The following is a 20,124-nucleotide window of genomic DNA, read 5'->3' on the forward strand; positions in this document are numbered from 1 at the left end:
AGGGCAGACGCTGCTGGGGTAAAGAGCTTCCAGACTGAGTGAGGGCTTTCTGGAAGCTACTATGAATCTTATCTACGAATCATACATTGTTCAGGATATAGACTACAGCAAGCCTACAGAGCTGTTTCCAACAGAGGCACAATCTCGTGTGCTTACACATTGACCTGCGTGAAGAACCCCTAAAACACTCTGCTCATATTTGGAAAATGCACATGGTAAGTGCTATTCCTAAAATAGTTGCTCAATAAAACTATTGCTTTAAATTTGAAATTAAGTTTACTGAGAGCCCAGTGTGCAAAATTACATGCTATAGAACATCAGAACAAACAGAAGACAAGAGAAATAGGTCAAAGGTCAGGAAACACACCTAAAGGCATGGTGTACAGTAGTCAGAATTCCTCAGAGTCTGATGTTACTGAACCCTCAGAAATACTGGACGCAGATGACTTCTTAAACAAGCAGGAAGGGGCGCACACAAACTTTAAAGCCATTGTGAACACACAGTTAACTTTGAAAATGGTGCTAAGTGTGTGAGAATGAGAATAAATCCAATTCTTACCATCTGAGATTGACTTCTCGGACATCCATTGATATCTTCCACTTTCTCATTTGCTGCGATAAGAAATAAAATAAAAAGAGAGAGAAAGGGACAATGTGCTTAAGCATTGATGTGAAACACACAGAGATCTTTAAAAAATAAACAAAACACTAAGAAGAAATACCCCTGCTTCCTCTTCAGTCTCCTCAGCCATGGACAAGAGAGGAGAGCACAGTTGTTCTCAGCCAACAAATCAAGCAAAGAAAACAAAAAAAAAGGAAGTTGCTGACTGCCGACATGAGACCTTTCACAATTGTCTCTGCCGGATCAAGATCCAGTTTCAAGGAGCCTCAGTGTATGTGTTACTCCGGTTAACAAAATGCACACATGGGAGGCATATGGTTTAATGAAGCTTTCATTTCTGACAATGGTATATGTGTACAGACACCGTTCCAACTATTTCAGAGTATGACCAGCATGCCCTTTTTCAGTCTCACATAAACACATTTAATTACATTGGAGAAAGCCACCCTCACTCACAGCACTCCTGGACACTGGGAACAATCCTGTGTCTGTTCTACCTCCACTGCGGTGTAGTCAAAGAGCTAGGAGCAGAGTCTCTCCGAATCTGAGAGAACAGGTCTTACCAATGATCTGTATAATATCTGCCAGAAGGACCCCGTCCGCAATGTCCTGCTGCAAATCCTTGATCAGCCGCTTGTGGCCCGATTTTGCCAGGTAGTGGTTGGCCCAGTCGGTGTAAATCTGTTGGAGACAGGGAGAGGAGTGAGAAGGGTGTGGGGGAAGAGAGACAAGAAAACTGCTCAAGGCAAACGCCGAGACTCAAAGGGAAACAGTTCTGGATCGCATTCCAGCTAAAGAAGTCATAGCTCCAAAGGAAACAGTTGTAAAGTCATTTTTAAACGGCCCTTTCCCCCACTTATCTCTTGTTTCAAAGGAGGATGAATCACTCCTTTCAAAATCATGGACTAGTCACTTGTGACCAAGCAAAACTCCCTTCCCAGATGGCTCCGGAGGAGATCGCTACTGAAAAAGAGTTTGGGTTTCTCTTTTCTCTCCCTTCCCTCCATTATTTTGAAAAATAATCCTGTCTGAACAAAAGGAAGTCACCTGGACCGATTTATAGAGGAACTTTATATTTAAAAAGAATGTGTTTCTCCAAAGAGGCTCTATTGAATTTGCCATTCGAGACACTCTATGTGACAATATTTTGGCGTGGTTTTATAAAATAATTGTAAATGCCTTCCTGTCTAAGATATATTGTTCGGGCTGTCATTTCTCATTTAAGCCTCTTGGAATGTGTTTGGATTAGAACACAGAGGCAGCAAATGGAGTTATAATGCAGCAATTGAAATACAGAACCGGGAAGTACATTGCAAGCCACAGGGTCGGTGATTTGACTTACAAAAGAGGGTGACTCTAGCAACTGGTCACGATATAAAGAAAAGCTGAAATTTCAAAAATACCACACACACACACACACACACACACACACACACACACACACACACACACACAATGTTGCTATTTTTAAAATCCCTTTAGTCTAATAACCATAAATGATAGTGATAGGTTTAAAGAGGTGGAAATAGGACATAATATTAAAAATTGAATTGAGACCAGAGAAGTTCTAGAAATGTTAAATCTAAGGAGACACTGTGGCTGATGTAGGATGCCTAAAATTAGTACAGATAAACTAAAGAGCTCTGAATTTTATCTCAGAGTCATGAGCACTAAAGGCTAACACAGTGCAAATATACTACTTAAAATACTTTGGTACTAGAGAGACGGCTCCAAGGTCAAGAGCATTTACTAGTCTTGCAGAGGACATAGGTTAACTTCTCAGCACCAACATGGTAGCTCACAACTGTCTTAAACGCCAGCTCTGAGTGATCTGATGCCCTCTTCTGGCCACTTCAGGAAACAGACAACTATATGGTACATATACACACATACATGAAATAAAAGTTTAAAAATGAAATAGATTATATTCTTTCAATGATAGCGTGTAAACCTAGTGCTTTTCATAGGGAGGACAAATACTTAATCCCTGTTCTGTGCCTTTAACCTCTTTAACCTCTCTTCCTGTTTTGAGATAAGATCTTCCTAACTGGATGTAGTTGGCCTTACATTTACACTGTAGCTTATGCAGACATTGACATTATGATCCTCATGCCTCAATCTAGGGAGTAGTTAGAATTACAGAGCTAGATCATAAGACCTTGCTATTTCTGAAAAACAACAACAACAACAACAAAAAAACGAAAGCATATGTTGTAATTAGCAAATCAAAAGTATATGAGACAAAACAAAGGTGGGAAGTTTACCCAAGAGTTGTAGCACTTCATACTTTTATACAATTTGATACAAAATGTTCCAAATAAATATGTCTAAACTACAATTCATCATATTATAGCACAGTTTTACACACATGCAGAAACAGCCAATCATACACACACACACAAAGACAGAAACACAGACACACATACACACATACACACACACACAGACATACATATACACGCAGACACATACTATATTAGGTTTGAAATTAAAACTGCATTCTGTAATTTCAGCTTTCTTGTATAACAACAGCAATTCTAAAAATTATTTCATGTATATATATACATGTTATATATATGTAAATATGTCATGTATATGCTTGATAATCTATTGTATAAAGTATAGCCTCCCCCATAAAGGATGATTAATATTTCCTATTATGATTTTACTGTATTTAAAATGTATACATATATGCACACAGATATATTGGAATATTAGTATAATATTTTATATGACTAAACATCTAAGACAGACTGATAAATTCTCAGAGTATTGCTGGGTAGAAACATTCCAAAAATATCAAAACATAGACGATAGATTTTTTTTAGAGGATATCTAGGAGCCTCTAGGGCATAGCTAGTGATGCTATTTTTCACACAATGTGAACAACTGAATGTCTATTGGCACATAAGAAAGGCTACGATGGTAAAGTGCCACTTAAATTTTCATATCTATAATCTTTATTTTGCAGATGTTTGCATATAAGAAAATGACTCATGGATCCCTCTAAATTGCAACATAAACAATTTCTAAATGGTCTTATTTGGTGATTTTTAATACTCACATATCCAGTGATTCTTAAGGTTTTGTTTAAAGAACTAGAAAATTTTCTTTTTGTGAAGACAAATATTTAAAGCATTAAATATTCCCCTTTTATCTGCCCTTTATTAGAGTGACAGAGTCCCAAGTTCATCTTGCTAGATGAGTTTGAGTTAGACTTGAATTGTACCAGTCTCTCCACAGGCAGGGACCATAGGGCCGTCACCTGACTTTAAAGGACCCCCAGAGAGAAGGAGACAGAGTTCTGGAGTTAGACAAATCTAGAGGCCCTGGAGAGTTCACAACCACTGCAAACTTAGGAAAGTCACCTGAGCTTCCTACCCTCTAAAAAATAAGATGAACAATAGTCCTTGCACTGAAGAACTGAGCCAAGATTAACAGACCCGCACTTTTGTAAAGGATGTGATACAAAGTTACTCCTGAAGAAGATGTCTCTGAGACCAGGAATAACACTGTCACACTCTGCTCTGCTATCATAAGAAGAAATGCTTGTTAAGGTTAATTGCTTCACAGAGATGAAGCAATTGGAGTAACTGGGGCAGAGGCTGAGAAACCGCACTTCTTCCTTCTAGCCAGATTCTTATCTTCTAATTAGCTGGGATTTCTGGTTTCTCTGCTTCCTCAACTAAGAGACACTACTGAAGCAGAGTGGTCACGTTCTCCTTGTTCTCCTTGGTGTCCCTATTGGAGGCCACCTGTGTCACCTGAGTTTTATTTTAGGAGGATAACAGATTACAAGGCAAACGCTCATAGTAACTAGCAAACTAATGAAGTAGGTAAGTCACAACACTACATTTTTATTTTCTTCTCCAAGGACATATTGAAAGAGTCTTTTTTTTTATCTTTAGTAACCTGAGTATTTCTTATTTACATTTCGATTGTCATTCCCTTTCCCAGTTTCCGAGCCAACATCCCCCAACCCCTTCCCCTCCCCTTCTATATGGGTGTTTCCCTCCCCATCCTCCCTCTATTACCACCCTCCTCCCAACAATCACATTCACTGGGGCTTCATTCTTGGCAGGACCAAGGGCTTCGCCTTCCACTGGTGCTCTTACTAGGCTATTCATTGCTACCTATGAGGTTGGAGCCCAGGGTCAGTCCAGGTATAGTTTTTGGGTAGTGGCTTAGTCCCTGGAAGCTCTGGTTGCTTGGCGTTGTTGTTCATATGGGGTCCCAAGCCCCTTCAAGCTCTTTCAGTCCTTTCCCTGATTCCTTCAATGGGGGTCCCGTTCTCAGTTCAGTGGTTTGCTGCTGGCATTTGCCTATGTATTTGCCATATTCTGGCTGTGTCTCTCAGAAGAGATCTACATCCGGCTCCTGTCAGCCTGCACTTCTATGCTTCATCCATCTTATCTAATTGGGTGGCTGTATATGTATGGGCCACATGTGGGGCAGGCTCTAAATGGGTGTTCCTTCAGTCTCTGTTTTAATCTTTGCCTGTCTCTTCCCTGCCAAGGATATTCTTGTTCCCCTTTTAAAGAAGGAGTGAAGCATTCGCATTTTGGTCATCTCTCTTGAGTTTCATGTGTTCTGTGCATCTAGGGCAATTCAAGCATTTGGGCTAAGATCCACTTATCAATGAGTGCATACCATGTGTGTTTTTCTGTGATTGGGTTACCTCACTCAGGATGATATTTTCCAGTTCCATCCATTTGCCTATGAATTTCATAAAGTCATTTTTTTGATAGCTGAGTAATATTCCATTGTGTAGATGTACCACATTTTCTGTATCCATTCCTCTGTTGAAGAGCATTTGGGTTCTTTCCAGCTTCTGGCTACTATAAATAAGGCTGCTATGAACATAGTGGAGCACGTGTCTTTTTTATATGTTGGGGCATCTTTTGGGTATATGCCCAAGAGAGGTATAGCTGGATCCTCAGGCAGTTCAATGTCCAATTTTCTGAGGAACCTCCAGACTGATTTCCAGAATGGTTGTACCAGTCTGCAATCCCACTAACAATGGAGGAGTGTTCCTCTTTCTCCTCATCCTCGCCAGCATTGGCTGTCACCTGAGTTTTTGATCTTAGCCACTCTCACTGGTGTGAGGTGAAATCTCAGGGTTGTTTTGATTTGCATTTCCCTTATGACTAAAGATGTTGAACATTTCTTTAGGTGTTTCTCAGCCATTCGGCATTCCTCAGCTGTGAATTCTTTGTTTAGCTCTGAACCCCATTTTTTAATAGGGTTATTTGTCTCCCTGCGGTCTGACTTCTTGAGTTCTTTGTATATTTTGGATATAAGGCCTCTATCTGTTGTAGGATTGGTAAAGATCTTTTCTCCCAATCTGCTGGTTGCCATTTTGTCCTGAGCACAGTGTCCCTTGCCTTACAGAAGCTTTGCAGTTTTATGAGATCCCATTTGTCGATTCTTGATCTTAGAGCATAAGCCATTGGTGCTTTGTTCAGGAAATTTTCTCCAGTGCCCATGTGTTAGAGATGCTTCCCCACTTTTTCTTCTATTAGTTTGAGTGTATCTGGTTTGATGTGGAGGTCCTTGATCCACTTGGACTTAAGCTTTGTACAGGGTGATTGAAAGAGTCTTAATGCAGATGCAAATCCTTCTGGGAATTTAAACAAACAAACTGAAGCTTCTTAGCTAGCTTTTAGCACCAGTAAGAACGCCTCAGACTGAATTGGCAGACCCTGTTGGCTTGCTCCAGTATTCTCTCAAGGGGAGTGCAAACTTGAGGACTTTGCCTGAAAGTTTGCTTAGACCTAGATGTATGCCTGACTTTTGTTGTAGTTTGTAAAATAAGTAACTAACTAAATAAAATGAAACCACATTTCTGCCTAAAAATCACATGTACAAACTTTTGGTAAGTCATTCTTTTTCATGAACATCTATATATTCTGTAAGTAAAAGAAATGATAGATTACAAGTAAATCCCAAGAGAGGGTGACATCATATATCCCAAAGGAACCCTACAATACAGCTGGCAAAACATAAAACAATTAAGATGCAAAATATAATTACCTGTAGTAAATAATAAAACACATTTACCTAGATTATTTATATATTTGCTTCTTTCTATAAGATCTTTTTATACATCTCAGGCTAAGGTCAAATTTACTTTGTTGCCCAGGATGGCCTTGAAAATGCAGCAATTCTCCTGCCTCAGTTCCTCAAGGGCTGGGGTTACAGGCATATGCTAGCATACCCGTATTTTTTTTCTTAAAATTCTTAAATTGAAACTATGTGAATGGAAGAAAGCAGTAGGAAAATGAGGCGTGTCTTCAAGGAGACAGTAGACTTGAGTAGAAGACGTGATAAGAAATCACAAGTTCACCAGCAAACTCTCCGTTATGCTTTGATGAAAGAGAAGGCAAACAATCCTGTCAACTTTCGTTAAGTTCTGTTATTTGAACAGATGCAAAGGGATGATAAATTATGTCCTGATGCTGGGCTTGGACTGCAAACTTTCCTCTGGTTCGTCAACACACAATGCAGCCATTGTATTTAACTTCATAACTCCAGCCGGTTGAGTTAGAAAGTCTGGTACACATTCCAGGATTATAGTAAGAATTAATTGTAGGTTTTGAGGAAAGAAGTTGGTATAATTGTGAATAATATAAAATGAATACTTGGCAACTTCTGTATGAACTAACTGAATATTTCAATCATCAAGCTTCAGGCCAGCGCTTCAAGTAGAAATTCCTACACACAAAGCCAATATTCTTCAAGAATTTTGATTAACAAATGTTATACACATCTCTATGAATTATACTTTAAGGTTAAATTTACCCCAAACACTATATATATATATGTGTGTGTGTGTGTGTGTGTGTGTATGTATATATATGTATATATATATATAATTTATGGATATATATAGTATGTTTATGGATATATATTCATTTATAGTAAATAAAACTATAAAGTGAAAGGTATCATGTGTCAAAATGAATTTTAGGGCCTATTATATAATATGTATTATTTGGGTGACATTCTACAGCATTAAGTTCTGCCACTTTCAATCCGTGTGATGTTCACTGACTGAATATTTATTTTCTCAGTACCGGGGATTCTCATTCTTAAAAAAAGCATTGCTGTTATCTTTGAATAAAAACCACTGTGAAGACTCAATGAACTCAAACATGTCCTTCCACTTAGTACACTTATTAAATGTTAATGATATCAGAAGTAGTTCACTGTTTTTTTTTATTCTTCCTCACTTTATTTTTATTTTTTTTTAACTTGAGTATTTCTTATTTACATTTCGAGCATTATTACCTTTCCTGGTTTACGGGCCAACATCCCCCTAACCCCTCCCCCTCCCCTTCTTTATGGGTCTTCCCCTCCCCATCCCTCCCCCCATTGCCGCCCTCCCCACCCATAGTCTAGTTCACTGGGGGTTCAGTCTTAGCAGGACCCAGGGCTTCCCCTTACACTGGTGATCTTACTAAGATATTCAATGCTACCTATGAGGTCAGAGTCCAGGGTCAGTCCATGTATAGTCTTTAGGTAGTGACTTAGTCCCTGGAAGCTCTGGTTGCTTGGCATTGTTGTTCATATGGGGTCTCAAGCCCCTTCAAGCTCTTCCAGTTCTTTCTCTGATTCCTTCAGCGGGGGTCCTATTCTCAGTTCAGTGGTTTGCTGCTGGTATTTGCCTCTATATTTGCTGTATTCTGGCTGTGTCTCTCAGGAGAGATCTACACCTGGCTCCTGTCTGCCTGCACCTCTTTGCTTTATCCATTTTATCTAATTGGGTGGATGTATATGTATGGGCCACATGTGGGGCAGGCTCTGAATGGGTATTCCTTCTGTGTCTGTTTTAATCTTTGCCTCTCTATTCCCTGCCAAGGGTATTCTTGTTCCCCTTTTAAAGAAGGAGTGAAGCATTCACAATTTGATCATCCATCTTGAGTTTCATGTGTTCTCGGCATCTAGGGTAATTCAAGTTCACTGTTTTAATATGAATATACATATACATATATATTATAAGGAGATGTGTAATACTTTTAAAGGAACCATTATTAATGTCAACTCCTTAAACCTAAGCTAGCTATCTAGTTGTAGTGCAATAAAATAATTAAGGAAACCAGAGGTAAACTATAATGACCTCTTAGGATTTGGTGTTTATGATACGCATCATTTATTTATTTTTGTGCTGAAAATAGTTTTTTTAATACAACACATCCTGATTATGGTTGCCCCTCCCCCAACACCTCTCACATCTACTCACCTCACCACCTACCCAAATTCACATTTTTTCTTTCTCTCTCTCTCTTTAGAAAACAAGTGGGCATTTTAAAAAGTTATAGTAAAATAAGATAAGATAAATTAAAAAAATAAGCCAGAATAAGACAAAATAAAAACACAGAAAAAAATAAATGACCCAAAGAAAGAGTTCAATAAACACATGCACAAGCAGAGATACATACATTCTCATTTATAGAAAAATAGAAAACAAAATTGGATCATGTGGTCTTTTTCTCTGAGTTTGTTTATAAAGTGGATTACGGTACTGGATTTCTGTCTATTGAATCATCCCTGAATCCTTGCAATGAAACCTACTTGATCATGGTGAATGATCATTTTGATGTGTTCTTGGATTCGGTTTTGCAAAATTTTTATTGAGTATTTTTGTATCGATATTCATGAGGGGAAATGACCTGAAGTTAATCCCACACATCCTATAAGATCACAAAGGACTACAGCTGGTCTTCAATAACAACAAAAACGACAGAAAGCCCACATACACGTGGAAGCTAAACAACTCTCTACTCAATGATAACTGGGTCAAGGAAGAAATAAAGAAATTAAAGACTTTTTAGAATTTAATGGGGATGAAGGCACAACATACCCAAACTTATGGGACACAATGAAAGCAGTGCTAAGAGGAAAACTCAAAGCTGTGAGTGCTTCCAAAAAGACACTGGAGAGAGCATACAAATGTACTTCGTTGTCCAGGATGGCCTTGAAAATGCAGCACTCTTCCTGCCTTAGTTTCTCAGGCACTGGGGTTACAGGCACATGCCAGCATACCCATTTTTGTTTCCGATTGTGAGGGGTCTTCTTAATATTTCCCATAATGAATGTCCTTCTATATTTTTCCCATGGTATGCAATATTCTTTGCAAAGAAGTTTATACCTTTGTCGTTTAAAATAACTATTCTAACAAATGTGAAGTCCTTGATTCTCTGGAAAATCCTGGAATTTTGCTTACAAAAGAACTAAGCTTTCAAATCTCAGAAAACAGCAAATGAATGGGTAAACTGAGATCATAAACAGGCTTCTTAAGGGAGCCTGATCAATGAGCTAAGTATATTAAACATTAGAAGGTGTCTTAGTTAGAGTTTTACTGTTGTGAACAGGCACCATGACCCAGGTAACTCTGATAAGGACAACATTTAACTGGGGCTGGTGTACAGGTTCAGAGGTTTAGTCCATTATCATCAAGGCCTGAGCATGGCAGCATCCAGACAGGCATGGCGGGAGCTGAGAGTTCTACCTCTTCATCTGAAGGTTGTTAGGAGAAGACTGGCTTCCAAGCATCTATGACTAGGGTATTAAAGCCTATGACTACAGTGACACACCTACTCCAACAAGGCCACACCTACTCCAACAAGGCCACACCTACTCCAACAAGGCCACACCTACTCCAACAAGGCCACACCCACCCAACAAGGCCACGCCTACTCCAACAAGGCCACACCTACCCAACAAGGCCACACCTACTCCAACAAGGCCACACCTACTTAAAAAATGCCATGCCTCCTAATAGTGCCACTCCCTGGGGTCAAGCATATACAAACCATTACAGAAGGAAACAAAGTATCAGAGAAAGGACCTAATAGGTGACCCTTAGGACTGAGTTTCACAGAAGCTCTTGGCTCCAAGAAGGAAAAGCAAAGTGTTCAACTCAACAGTCTAGGAAAGCATTTGAGCCCTACCCGCTCCATAGGCATCTTCAGAGGAAAGAAAGCAGTGAGCCCAGGAACAACTGAAATCGAGCAAGGAATGCATGTAGACCTGAGAATAGATAATAGGAAGGCCTAAGAGGATGCAGACACGTTATGGTGACTCAAGTCTGGCAGGCACCATTAAATTTCAGTGCTTATGAAACACCAGTGGTACTGATGCCTTTAACCCCTACCACCATGATAAGCAACAGTCTTGTACATTGACCAAGCTGGTAGCCTCAGAGGGGAAAGCTATACAGAAAAAGGGAAGAATCAGGAATGGGGCAAACCTTTTCCCCCCTTAGGATTGGGTTTGTAAATCAAAAGTTACTAAGTCCCCTTGAATGGGGAGAAATTTATTGTTGCATATGGTACAAAACCTTTCATGGAAGAAATGACATATTCTATTTAGTTACTTAACAAAGCATGCATATTATGAGTTTTGATCAAATCTACCCACTATTCCTTCCCTTCCAAGTCTTCTCCTATCCCCTATCACTTTTCCCGTCATGTGTGCTTTAAAACACACTGAGCTGACATAGTGGTATATATGAATAACTATAAAACCATCTTCTGGATCGTGAGTAGCACCTCAGTTTCAGCATCCACAAATAAAACTAGCTCTCCTTTATGCCAGCATGCACTTACTCTTGATAGTCCCCAAACTAGGAGTGGTTATTCATGATTCCCTCCCCATCCATGCAGGGATTTGGGCTAGCCTTGACCATAAAGGCCTTTTGCTCCAGATATTACTCTCTGGTTCTTATCACCCTCGTGCCTTTCACCATTATGATCAAACTATACCTTCCATTTAATTTTTTTTTTTTTGGAATTTTGTAGAGTTTCATTCTATGGAAAAAGAAAAGGAATGGTAAGACTGACAAAGAAAGTCAGAAATCACTTTGGTTTTACAGCATGAGAGTTAAAGCATGAGCTTAGTTTGAGATAGTTGATCAAGAACTGCATCTTAAGTTGATTGTAGGACTAATGGGGCCAAGGGATCAACAGATTCTAGTTCTGGGATGGTCGCAGAAGGCCATGGTTTTGATATAGTTTTTCCCAGAAGGGCTCATGTTGAGCCCTGGTCCTATTTGTGACTATGTAGACATGGGGTTATTTAAAAGATGGAGCCTAGTGGACTGGGCATATTTAGGGCCCTGCAGACGTGCCATCGAAAGAAATTGCATGGTCTCCTGGGACTCCTGAGTTAGTACTAATGACATGGTTGCCATAAAAGACCCTTCCCTAGTCTCTTGCTTCCCGGATTAACATTTAAACGCCCTCTTCTCACATGTACCCACAGAGACATAGCTGTCTATCTACCACAGGCGATACAGCCACAGGGAACTTCAGCAGAGTTTGTTCCACAGCTGAGCCTCCAAACTGTGAATCAAAATCTCTTCAAGTATGGCCCAGACTCAGATATTTCATGACATCAACAGAAAATGACAAAAGTCACAAAATGTCTAAGACTCAATATTGTGTGCCATTTCAAAAGTATATGCATTGCATCAGTCCAAAGGCTTTTTGTAAAGTCCCTCCACAGAATATGTGTAACAAGCTTACTGTTAAAGCAGTTCAGTATAGCTAGTCTCATTCTCAATCAGGAAGCTTTTGCTTAAAATGGATGTATATTAATTAATAGCTTCTGAAAATTAATGAGAGATGGCCTATGAGGGCAAGTAAATGTGTAAGCCAAGATGCAGTCTCATGATTTCCTTTCAATATTTTTTCTGCATTTATTGAATCTAGTCTCTGAGCCAATCTTACAAAATCTGTTTGCTTCATCCCTCTCGACCCTTTGGCTTCATCATGGACCTGCTTCAATGTCTTAGCCCTCCTAACCCCAGCTCCTCTAATATCCTAGAAATTGTCTTTGAATTCAGGGTGACAGGTATTAATGTGTCCCTTATACCGTGATTGTCAACCAGGTATAATGTTAAAGTAGAAATCAGAGCAAATTACCTTCCTACTAAAAATAAAATAATAGATCTCAATTAACTTAAAAGTGTTTCTTTATAAGACAAAATTTCTTATATTTAAGAATGAATTATTCTAATTAAAAACAACAGCAAGAAATGACAATAAAACTATATTGATTAGGCCTACGGAAAATGACAGGGAATTGAGGCGTGCCACACACAAGGGGCAGCCTTGTCAGGAAGAAGGAGAAGGAAAGTCCATTCTGTGGGATGGAAGGATAGGAATAACCTACAAAGGGGCAGAGAAATGGGACGGTGCAGCACAGTCAGACATCACTGAGGTTTGATTTGAAGAGATCGTGGAAGGGGTACATGGAAAAGACATTTGAAATTAAGAAAGCATCAGGCACACAGAACACACACTTAAATTAAGGTGGCTATATGAAGATTAATCTGATCTTATTTTATTATTATCCCTTAGTTGCCTGTTTGTCTTCTGATAACAGACAGAAAAGATGTGGAACTGGATATGAGGTAAGGAGGAACTGGTGGGGCAGGGGGAGTAAAAGAAAGGGAAACTATAATCAGATTACATCATATGTAAAGTGTATTTTAAATAAAAGACAAAATAAAAATAGATATTTTAAAATAACAAAAAACAGAATTTAAGGTTGCCAAACATTTATTGCTATACTTTTTAAGTAAAACACTCATGTCAACATACACAGATGCAAAAGATTCCAAATAAAACAAAATTGGGAACAGACTAAAGTCAAGAAAATTATAACTAATAATCTATATCAGGAAAGAGGAAGTATATCCTTCAGAAGAAAACATTTCATGCATATATACCATAAACAAGTCTTTGGGAAAAAAACATGGGATAAGACGTTTTGAAATTAAAAATATTAGGGCTAATTAAGTTAAAAGACTAGAAGGTTAAATTGAAAATATAGAGGAAAATGGATTAAAATGTAGACATTTAGCAACGCAAAATATTATGTAGCATTATATTAGAGGATAGGGTCATTGATATATATATATATATATATGTATATATATATATATGTAATGTGCCAATAATCAGTGGTAATAAAATGTATCTTAATATCTATGGGGTCACAAATAAGGAAAAAATATATATAAAGAAAGCACCAGGTACTATCAAAAGAAGGTAATGTCGTCACTTGTCTCAGCAGCCCTCCCAGGATGAGCAATTACAGAGGATGACCCAACAGGGATGACATTAACTGATATACCTAACAAACGGGAGGGAGAACCTGTAGAGACCATATCCAGAGATTAGGCACGGCCCCCCAGTTGAGGGATGGGATCACCCACCCATCTCAAAATTTTTAACCTAGAATTGTTCCTGTCTTTAGGAAATACAGGGACCAAAAATGGAGCAGAGACTGTAGGGAAGGCCATCCAGAGACTGCCCCACCTGAGGATCCATCCCATATGCAGCTATCAAACCCCCAAACTATTGCTGATGCCAAGAAGTGCTTGCTGACAGGAGCCTGGTATGGCTGTTTCCTGAGAGATTCTGTCAGCACCCGACTGAGATAGAAGCAGATACTCACAATCAACCGTAGGACTGGACCCCAGGGACCACAGTGAAAGAGCTAGGGCAAGGACTGAAGGAGCTGAAGGGGATTGAAACCCCAGAGGGAAAAGAATATCAACTAACCAGACTACCGGATTTCCCAGTGACTAAACCACTAACCTAAGAGTACACATGGAGGGACAAATGGCTTCAACTACTTATGTAGTAGAGAATGGCCTTATCTGACAGCAACAGGAGGGGAGGTCCTTGTCATGTGGTGGCTCAATGCCCCAGCATAGGGGGATGCTAGAGCTGTAAGGCAGGAGTGGGTGGGTGGGTGGAGACAAAGAGACAAAGGGGAGGGGGATGGGATGAAGGGGAAAAATGGAGGGGTGATATCATTTGAAATGTAAAGATTAATAATAATAATAATAGTAACAATAACAACAACAACAACAACAATAATAATAATAATAATAATAATAATAATAATAAAGGTCTGGAGGAAGGAGGTTTGCAACCAGAAATACTACCTAAGCTGCCAGATAAGAAAAATAGAGGGGTTGGGGATTTAGCTCAGTGGTAGAGCGCTTGCCTAGGAAGCGCAAGGCCCTGGGTTCGGTCCCCAGCTCCGAAAAAAAGAACAAAAAAAAAAAAAAAAAAAAAAGAAAAATAGAAAAATAAGGGCATCTCACACAATGTGCTATGAAAAAAATACTTCTCACACACACCTTCTTTGGAATGCATGGATAAAATAAGAAAGCTAAATAAGCAGGTGGTCAAATGCAGGAGGCTGACAAAGGACACTTTCAGGGACAGGGCAAGGCCACATCTCTCCTACCTGCTAGGTAGAACTTAGAGAGCAAACCGTTCGATGGAACACAGAGAGACTATTTTAGAATTGCTGACAGCAGGGAGGGAAATACTACAAGGAAGATACATCCTGACAGTTCGGATAGAGAAAATTTTACTGGGATGGACGTTACAGACCTTTTGGAAACCATAGGGGGAAAAAAAACCATGGATATTGGTTTTTAAAAATCTAAATTAAGAAGTACAAGATGATTATTAGTTGTAGGATAGAAAAAGGATAACAAACTTTCCTTCTAAAAAGGACTGCAATCATGGTATATTGTATGTGGCTTGGCAGTAAAGGACATTTACATGGGAATAATTTAAATATATGGATTTAGCGGAAAATTATAATGTAAGTATATTGGGGGTAGAACAAAGCAGATGGGGAAGAAGGGAGCTAAATCTCGTGTTTTCATAAAAGCCAAGAGATAATCTCTGTAATTGGTACATTAATATTATAACATATCATTGGGAGATGTTGAAATAAATGTCAAAGAAAACTGTTAAATGGTGCAAATTGGTTTCCTCTGTTGTGGAAAGGAGGGAGTGGAGGCCATGGCTATCACTTAATTCAACTAGAAGACGCTCTTTCGAGAATTTATTTTTATTTCATTAAATGGGTGCTTTACCTCCATACATGTGTGAGCACGAAGTGTATGAAATACCTGTAGAGGCCAGAAGATGCCTTGGGACTGGAGTTAGGATGTGCACAGGCATCTGAGTGGGTTCTGGGGATGGAAACCAGGTCCCACGGAAGATCAGCAAGTGCCCAGTCATTTCTCTAGTCCCACTATATGACTTTTTGTTATATGATAATGATGTAAATTACTCTTTGGAAAATGAATGCATTGAGTAATTCTGGCCAAATAATGATGTAAATTACTCTTTGGAAAATGAATACACTGAGCAATTCTGGCCATTAAACAGGGTGTAGAGTTACAGAACAGGCATGGTCAGTCAACAGTCAGCAGCCCGTGGAGATCAGAGTTGGTCATTGGAGAAACCCATATCTGTAGCTTAGGCTAGATACTTATGCCATTAACAAATTACCAGATGGTGAACAGAGACTGCTTTAAAGCTCATAGTTATCAACATGGAGTCCAGAGACGCTCACCTACAGCTGTTCATAACAGGCTAATACAAAGCAACTCAAAAGTGTCCCCACTCTTAGATTTAATGAAGTATAATGGACTAGGACATTTCTCAGTAGTAGAATCTAGGATGCATATGACCATAGGGTCAATTTCTAGTACTGTTCCACCCAACAGACAAACAGACAAATCCCACAGCGATTCCAGTAGAGCCAACGATGCAAATAAACATCTATAATTCTGGTAACAAGAGAGACAAGAAAACGGGGCCAGGAATTCAGGACAAGCCTGGGATACTTCTTGAGTTCAAGGCCAGCATGAACCACAGGAAATCAAAAAGAATCCAAAACACATTCTGACTTGCTTTTAATGTTTTAAACATATATTAATTGACTGCTTATTGATATAAGTCTGTCATATGTCACAAGTACTCCTAATTTCCTTGCATATATGATTACCAATTTTTTTTTATGATTACCAATTTTAAAGAAATTAAGTAATGCTGTTCATATTTATAAATACCACTTTCTGGTCTTAAGACTTTTTTAGAGTGACTGCCTCCCTTCGAAGTTACACCTCGGCAGCCTACTGTAGAAACCTTTTATGATAAATCCAGGTTAAACAAATAAAGCAGCAGCCACCTAGACTCCCATGCCCAGATCTTTCATGGTAGACAGATGTCAAATACATACTTAGCTCAAGCTGTACATGTTACAGAACAGAAACTGCGTGTGTATTTCTACCCACAGCAGCATCTGTCATTTTTTAAATTCACATCATGATTTGTCACTTTGGAATCTCACGATGACTGTTTTCATCCTGGACGCTCGAAATTTTTAGGTGAACAGAAATAGCCATATATGTAAACTGATACAACAGCGAAGGGGGAGGGGTTTCTATACTAACTATAGTACAGTCTGCATTTTTTTAATATGTAGTTTTCTTACAGAGAAAATAACAGGACAGACATAAACTGTAGCATCCACAACCGGATGACATTGGCCAGCATTTACGGGGAAGTGCTGTGTTTGCCAATGTGGCCACAGCATAAATGCTGATGTCCACAGTTTGTCCTTGAGGAGGACCAGGGAAGATGAAGAGGTAAGTAAGTAGATTCCGTGAACCTGGTAGATAGCTGTCTGTGCAACTGTGACTGCCTAAGGCCCCTCCCCATCGCTTGACCACAGGGCCTTAGCACTGCCCTCTTTCCAGCTCACTTCATACACGTTCCTTTCAGGATTTTCTTACACTCACCTGGATGTAACTTTTCCACTCCCTAGCCTTTCTCACTACTTCAACTGTAGAAATCAGATATGTAACGAAGCACACCGTCCACTGAGTGATGGACTTTCCTCCTACAGGGAGCATATTTTAAATTATTTTTAGCGAAAGAGCTGAATGCTAGTAGCAACTTAGTTTATTGTTTCCTTCTCTTCCCTTGCACCCCTGCTGCTACCAGGAACATAGCAGGGCTGTATCTGCCTGGCTTTTTACATTGCCCAGAGTTATGGGTAAGGTACTTTTCCCAACACCTCACACAGTTTAACTCATTCAATCTTAAGAGGAAGTACACTGGGCGACTTAACACTTCCCTTGTAGAGAAAAGAACCCTAAGGCAAGTGTATACCTTTTCCCAAGTTGGTGGTGGTTAATCACGGGGGAGGGGCTTCTGGCTCATGATTTGTGCTCTGGGTGTGCACGAAAGGAAACATCACTAGTGACACGGCCTGAACTCTAACCTCCTGCAGCTGTTCCCACTGTTGACACAGCCATCTCAAAATATGGGGGAAAGGTTCTTTGACTGCTACCATGTCTGGCACTGACAGAGAACACAGAGAACAATCCATAGTAAGGGTTTGCAAATGTTTAGCAAGGCAAGGGCAATCTATAAATACTTCACAAAAGATACTGTTTTGTTTTTGTTTTTTGTTTTTTTTTTTAAAGTAGCAGTACAAAGAAACCTCTTAGATTCCATTTTGTAAGGAAAGAAATTGAAGGAAAAAAACTTAAGTTTTTAAAATCTTGGTTTTGATTACTAAGGATATTCTGCTATATTCACAGACTGGTGCCTAGTTTGATTGTCATCAGAGAGGCATCATCCAACAGCGGATGGGGCCAGAAAGCTATAGGCAAACACTGGAGGGGGTGTGTGGGGGAAGGGAAGCTCAGAAGAAGAGGAAGAGAAACAGTTGTAGGAGCCAGAGGTGGCGGATACCACAAGAACAAGACCCACAGAATCAACTAAGCCAGGCTCTTAGGGGATGACAGACTGAAGCAACACTACTACACCTTTATGGGCCTTAGGGAGGTCCTCTACATACATACCATAGTTATGTGGCTTCTTGTTCTTGTTCTGGTGGGACTCTTACCACTGGGAGCGGGTGGTGTCTCTGACTCCTTTGCCTGCACATTGGAGCCTTTCCTTCTTTATGGGCTGCCCTGTCCAGTCTTGATATAAAGGTTTGTGTCTAATATCATTGTAATTTGTTGACCGTGTTCTATTGATATCCCTAAGAGGCCTGTTCTCTCTCTCTCTCTCTCTCTCTCTCTCTCTCTCTCTCTCTCTCTCTCTCTCGGGAAATAGAGCGGAAGTGAATCTGGGGCGAGAGGAAACAGGGAGAAGACGGGGAGGAGTGGAGCAGAGGATGGGGAGCTGAGGTTGGAATGGAAGGTAAGAGGAAAAAGGTAGAATTTAAAATTTAAATTTAAAAAAATAAATAAAACAAATCATTTTGGTTCTTGGTTCAGACATAGACACAAATAGCAGAGCTAAATTAAAGGTAAAGTTGGCAAAACACTGCAGGGGACAAATGACATGCTAGAAAATATGTGTAAGAAGGTCTCGTGGATGAAACACAGTTTCAAAAGGATGGAGGCGGCTGACTCAGAATTTTTGGCCTCTGGTCTGACAATTAGTGATAATCTGATCAACAGAACTCTTTAGCACAGGTCAGGGGTTCTTCAGAGCCAAGACCATCACCTAAGAACATGTATGAACCTTGAAGAAACTATTTATTTACTTTTATGTGCACTGATGTTTTTCCTGCATTTATATTTGTATGAGGGTGTCAGATCCTTTGGACCTGGAGTTTCAGACAGTAGTGTGACACATGAGGGCACTGGGAATTGAGCCAGGGTTCTCTGGGTGCTCTTACCTACTGAGCAACCTCCTCAGTGTCCATGCATGAACGTTCATGGATGTACATTGTCTGGACAGACCCAGTTCTACTGTTTCACAGGCTGTGGATGGTGGGGCCAGGAAACTATCCTGAGGCCTCCACAGGCTTCTAAAGTAGGCTGCTGTTTAAATACTTGCACAGATATTATTAAAAATAATTAGATTGTAAAAACTTAAGGACCTCTCAACACAGAAGGCACATTTGTTTCTGTATTCATAGACTACACAATAACATACCATACTTCTTGTATGTCCAAGAAAACACAAGCCAACAACAAATGTTGTTGCAAAACATTCATCCCTGTGTTTTAAGCCCTTCTCATTATTAGAGATAAAATTGGTAAATTTTCTCAAGAGAGAAATAACATTCTTCCCTTTTCTTTCTAGCTCTTCCTTCCTTCCTTCTTTTAGGTCTTCATTTATTATCCGTTGGCACGAGAGAAGACCACACTTTTCATTTGCTTAGTCTTAAATCGCTAAAGTTACAAGTTGAGAACGTCCTGCCTGTTGTGTTATAAACCCACAGCAAAAGTAAGGGAACTCAGACCTCAGCAGCCCAGTCCATTTTGTGCTGATAGCAAGTAATGGTGAACATTTCAGGGTAAAAGAGACATTAAGGCACAGGTTTTCTTGAAATTTTCAATTATTTCTTGATCTATGAGTTCTGTATAAACAAACAAATATACCTACAAAAAAGCCCAAAAACTATTTGGAAGAAGTTTATATGCATATATACATATAACATATATGTATGCATACATATAAACATTACATTACACATGGTGACTTCTGACCTCTCTCTGTTAAGGTCACCTTGACAAATACATTTTTAAAAAAAAAAATCAATGTATCAGCTACCTTTTTCTCTTTCACTACATGCTATAGCTGGAGAGAACCACTAGGTGGCACTAGGGGAACACGCCTGCAAGACAATCGCAACAGTAGATG

General features: G+C 39.5%; 1 protein-coding gene across 5 annotated transcripts in view; it reads right to left on the bottom strand.

The window, feature by feature from the left end:
- The window catches only part of Nav3 (neuron navigator 3), a 330,800-nt gene that overhangs the window by 231,204 nt on the left and 79,472 nt on the right, over positions 1 to 20,124 (bottom strand). For all 5 annotated transcript variants that reach the window (NM_001439506.1, XM_087557238.1, XM_087557237.1 and 2 more), the window contains 2 exon segments: positions 560 to 612; positions 1,186 to 1,303. In NM_001439506.1, coding sequence (NP_001426435.1) covers positions 560 to 612; positions 1,186 to 1,303 — 171 coding nt within the window.

This window comes from Rattus norvegicus, chromosome 7 (assembly GCF_021556685.1).
Source record: "Rattus norvegicus strain SHRSP/BbbUtx chromosome 7, alternate assembly SHRSP_T2T, whole genome shotgun sequence".
In the NCBI taxonomy this organism is placed as follows: domain Eukaryota; kingdom Metazoa; phylum Chordata; class Mammalia; order Rodentia; family Muridae; genus Rattus; species Rattus norvegicus.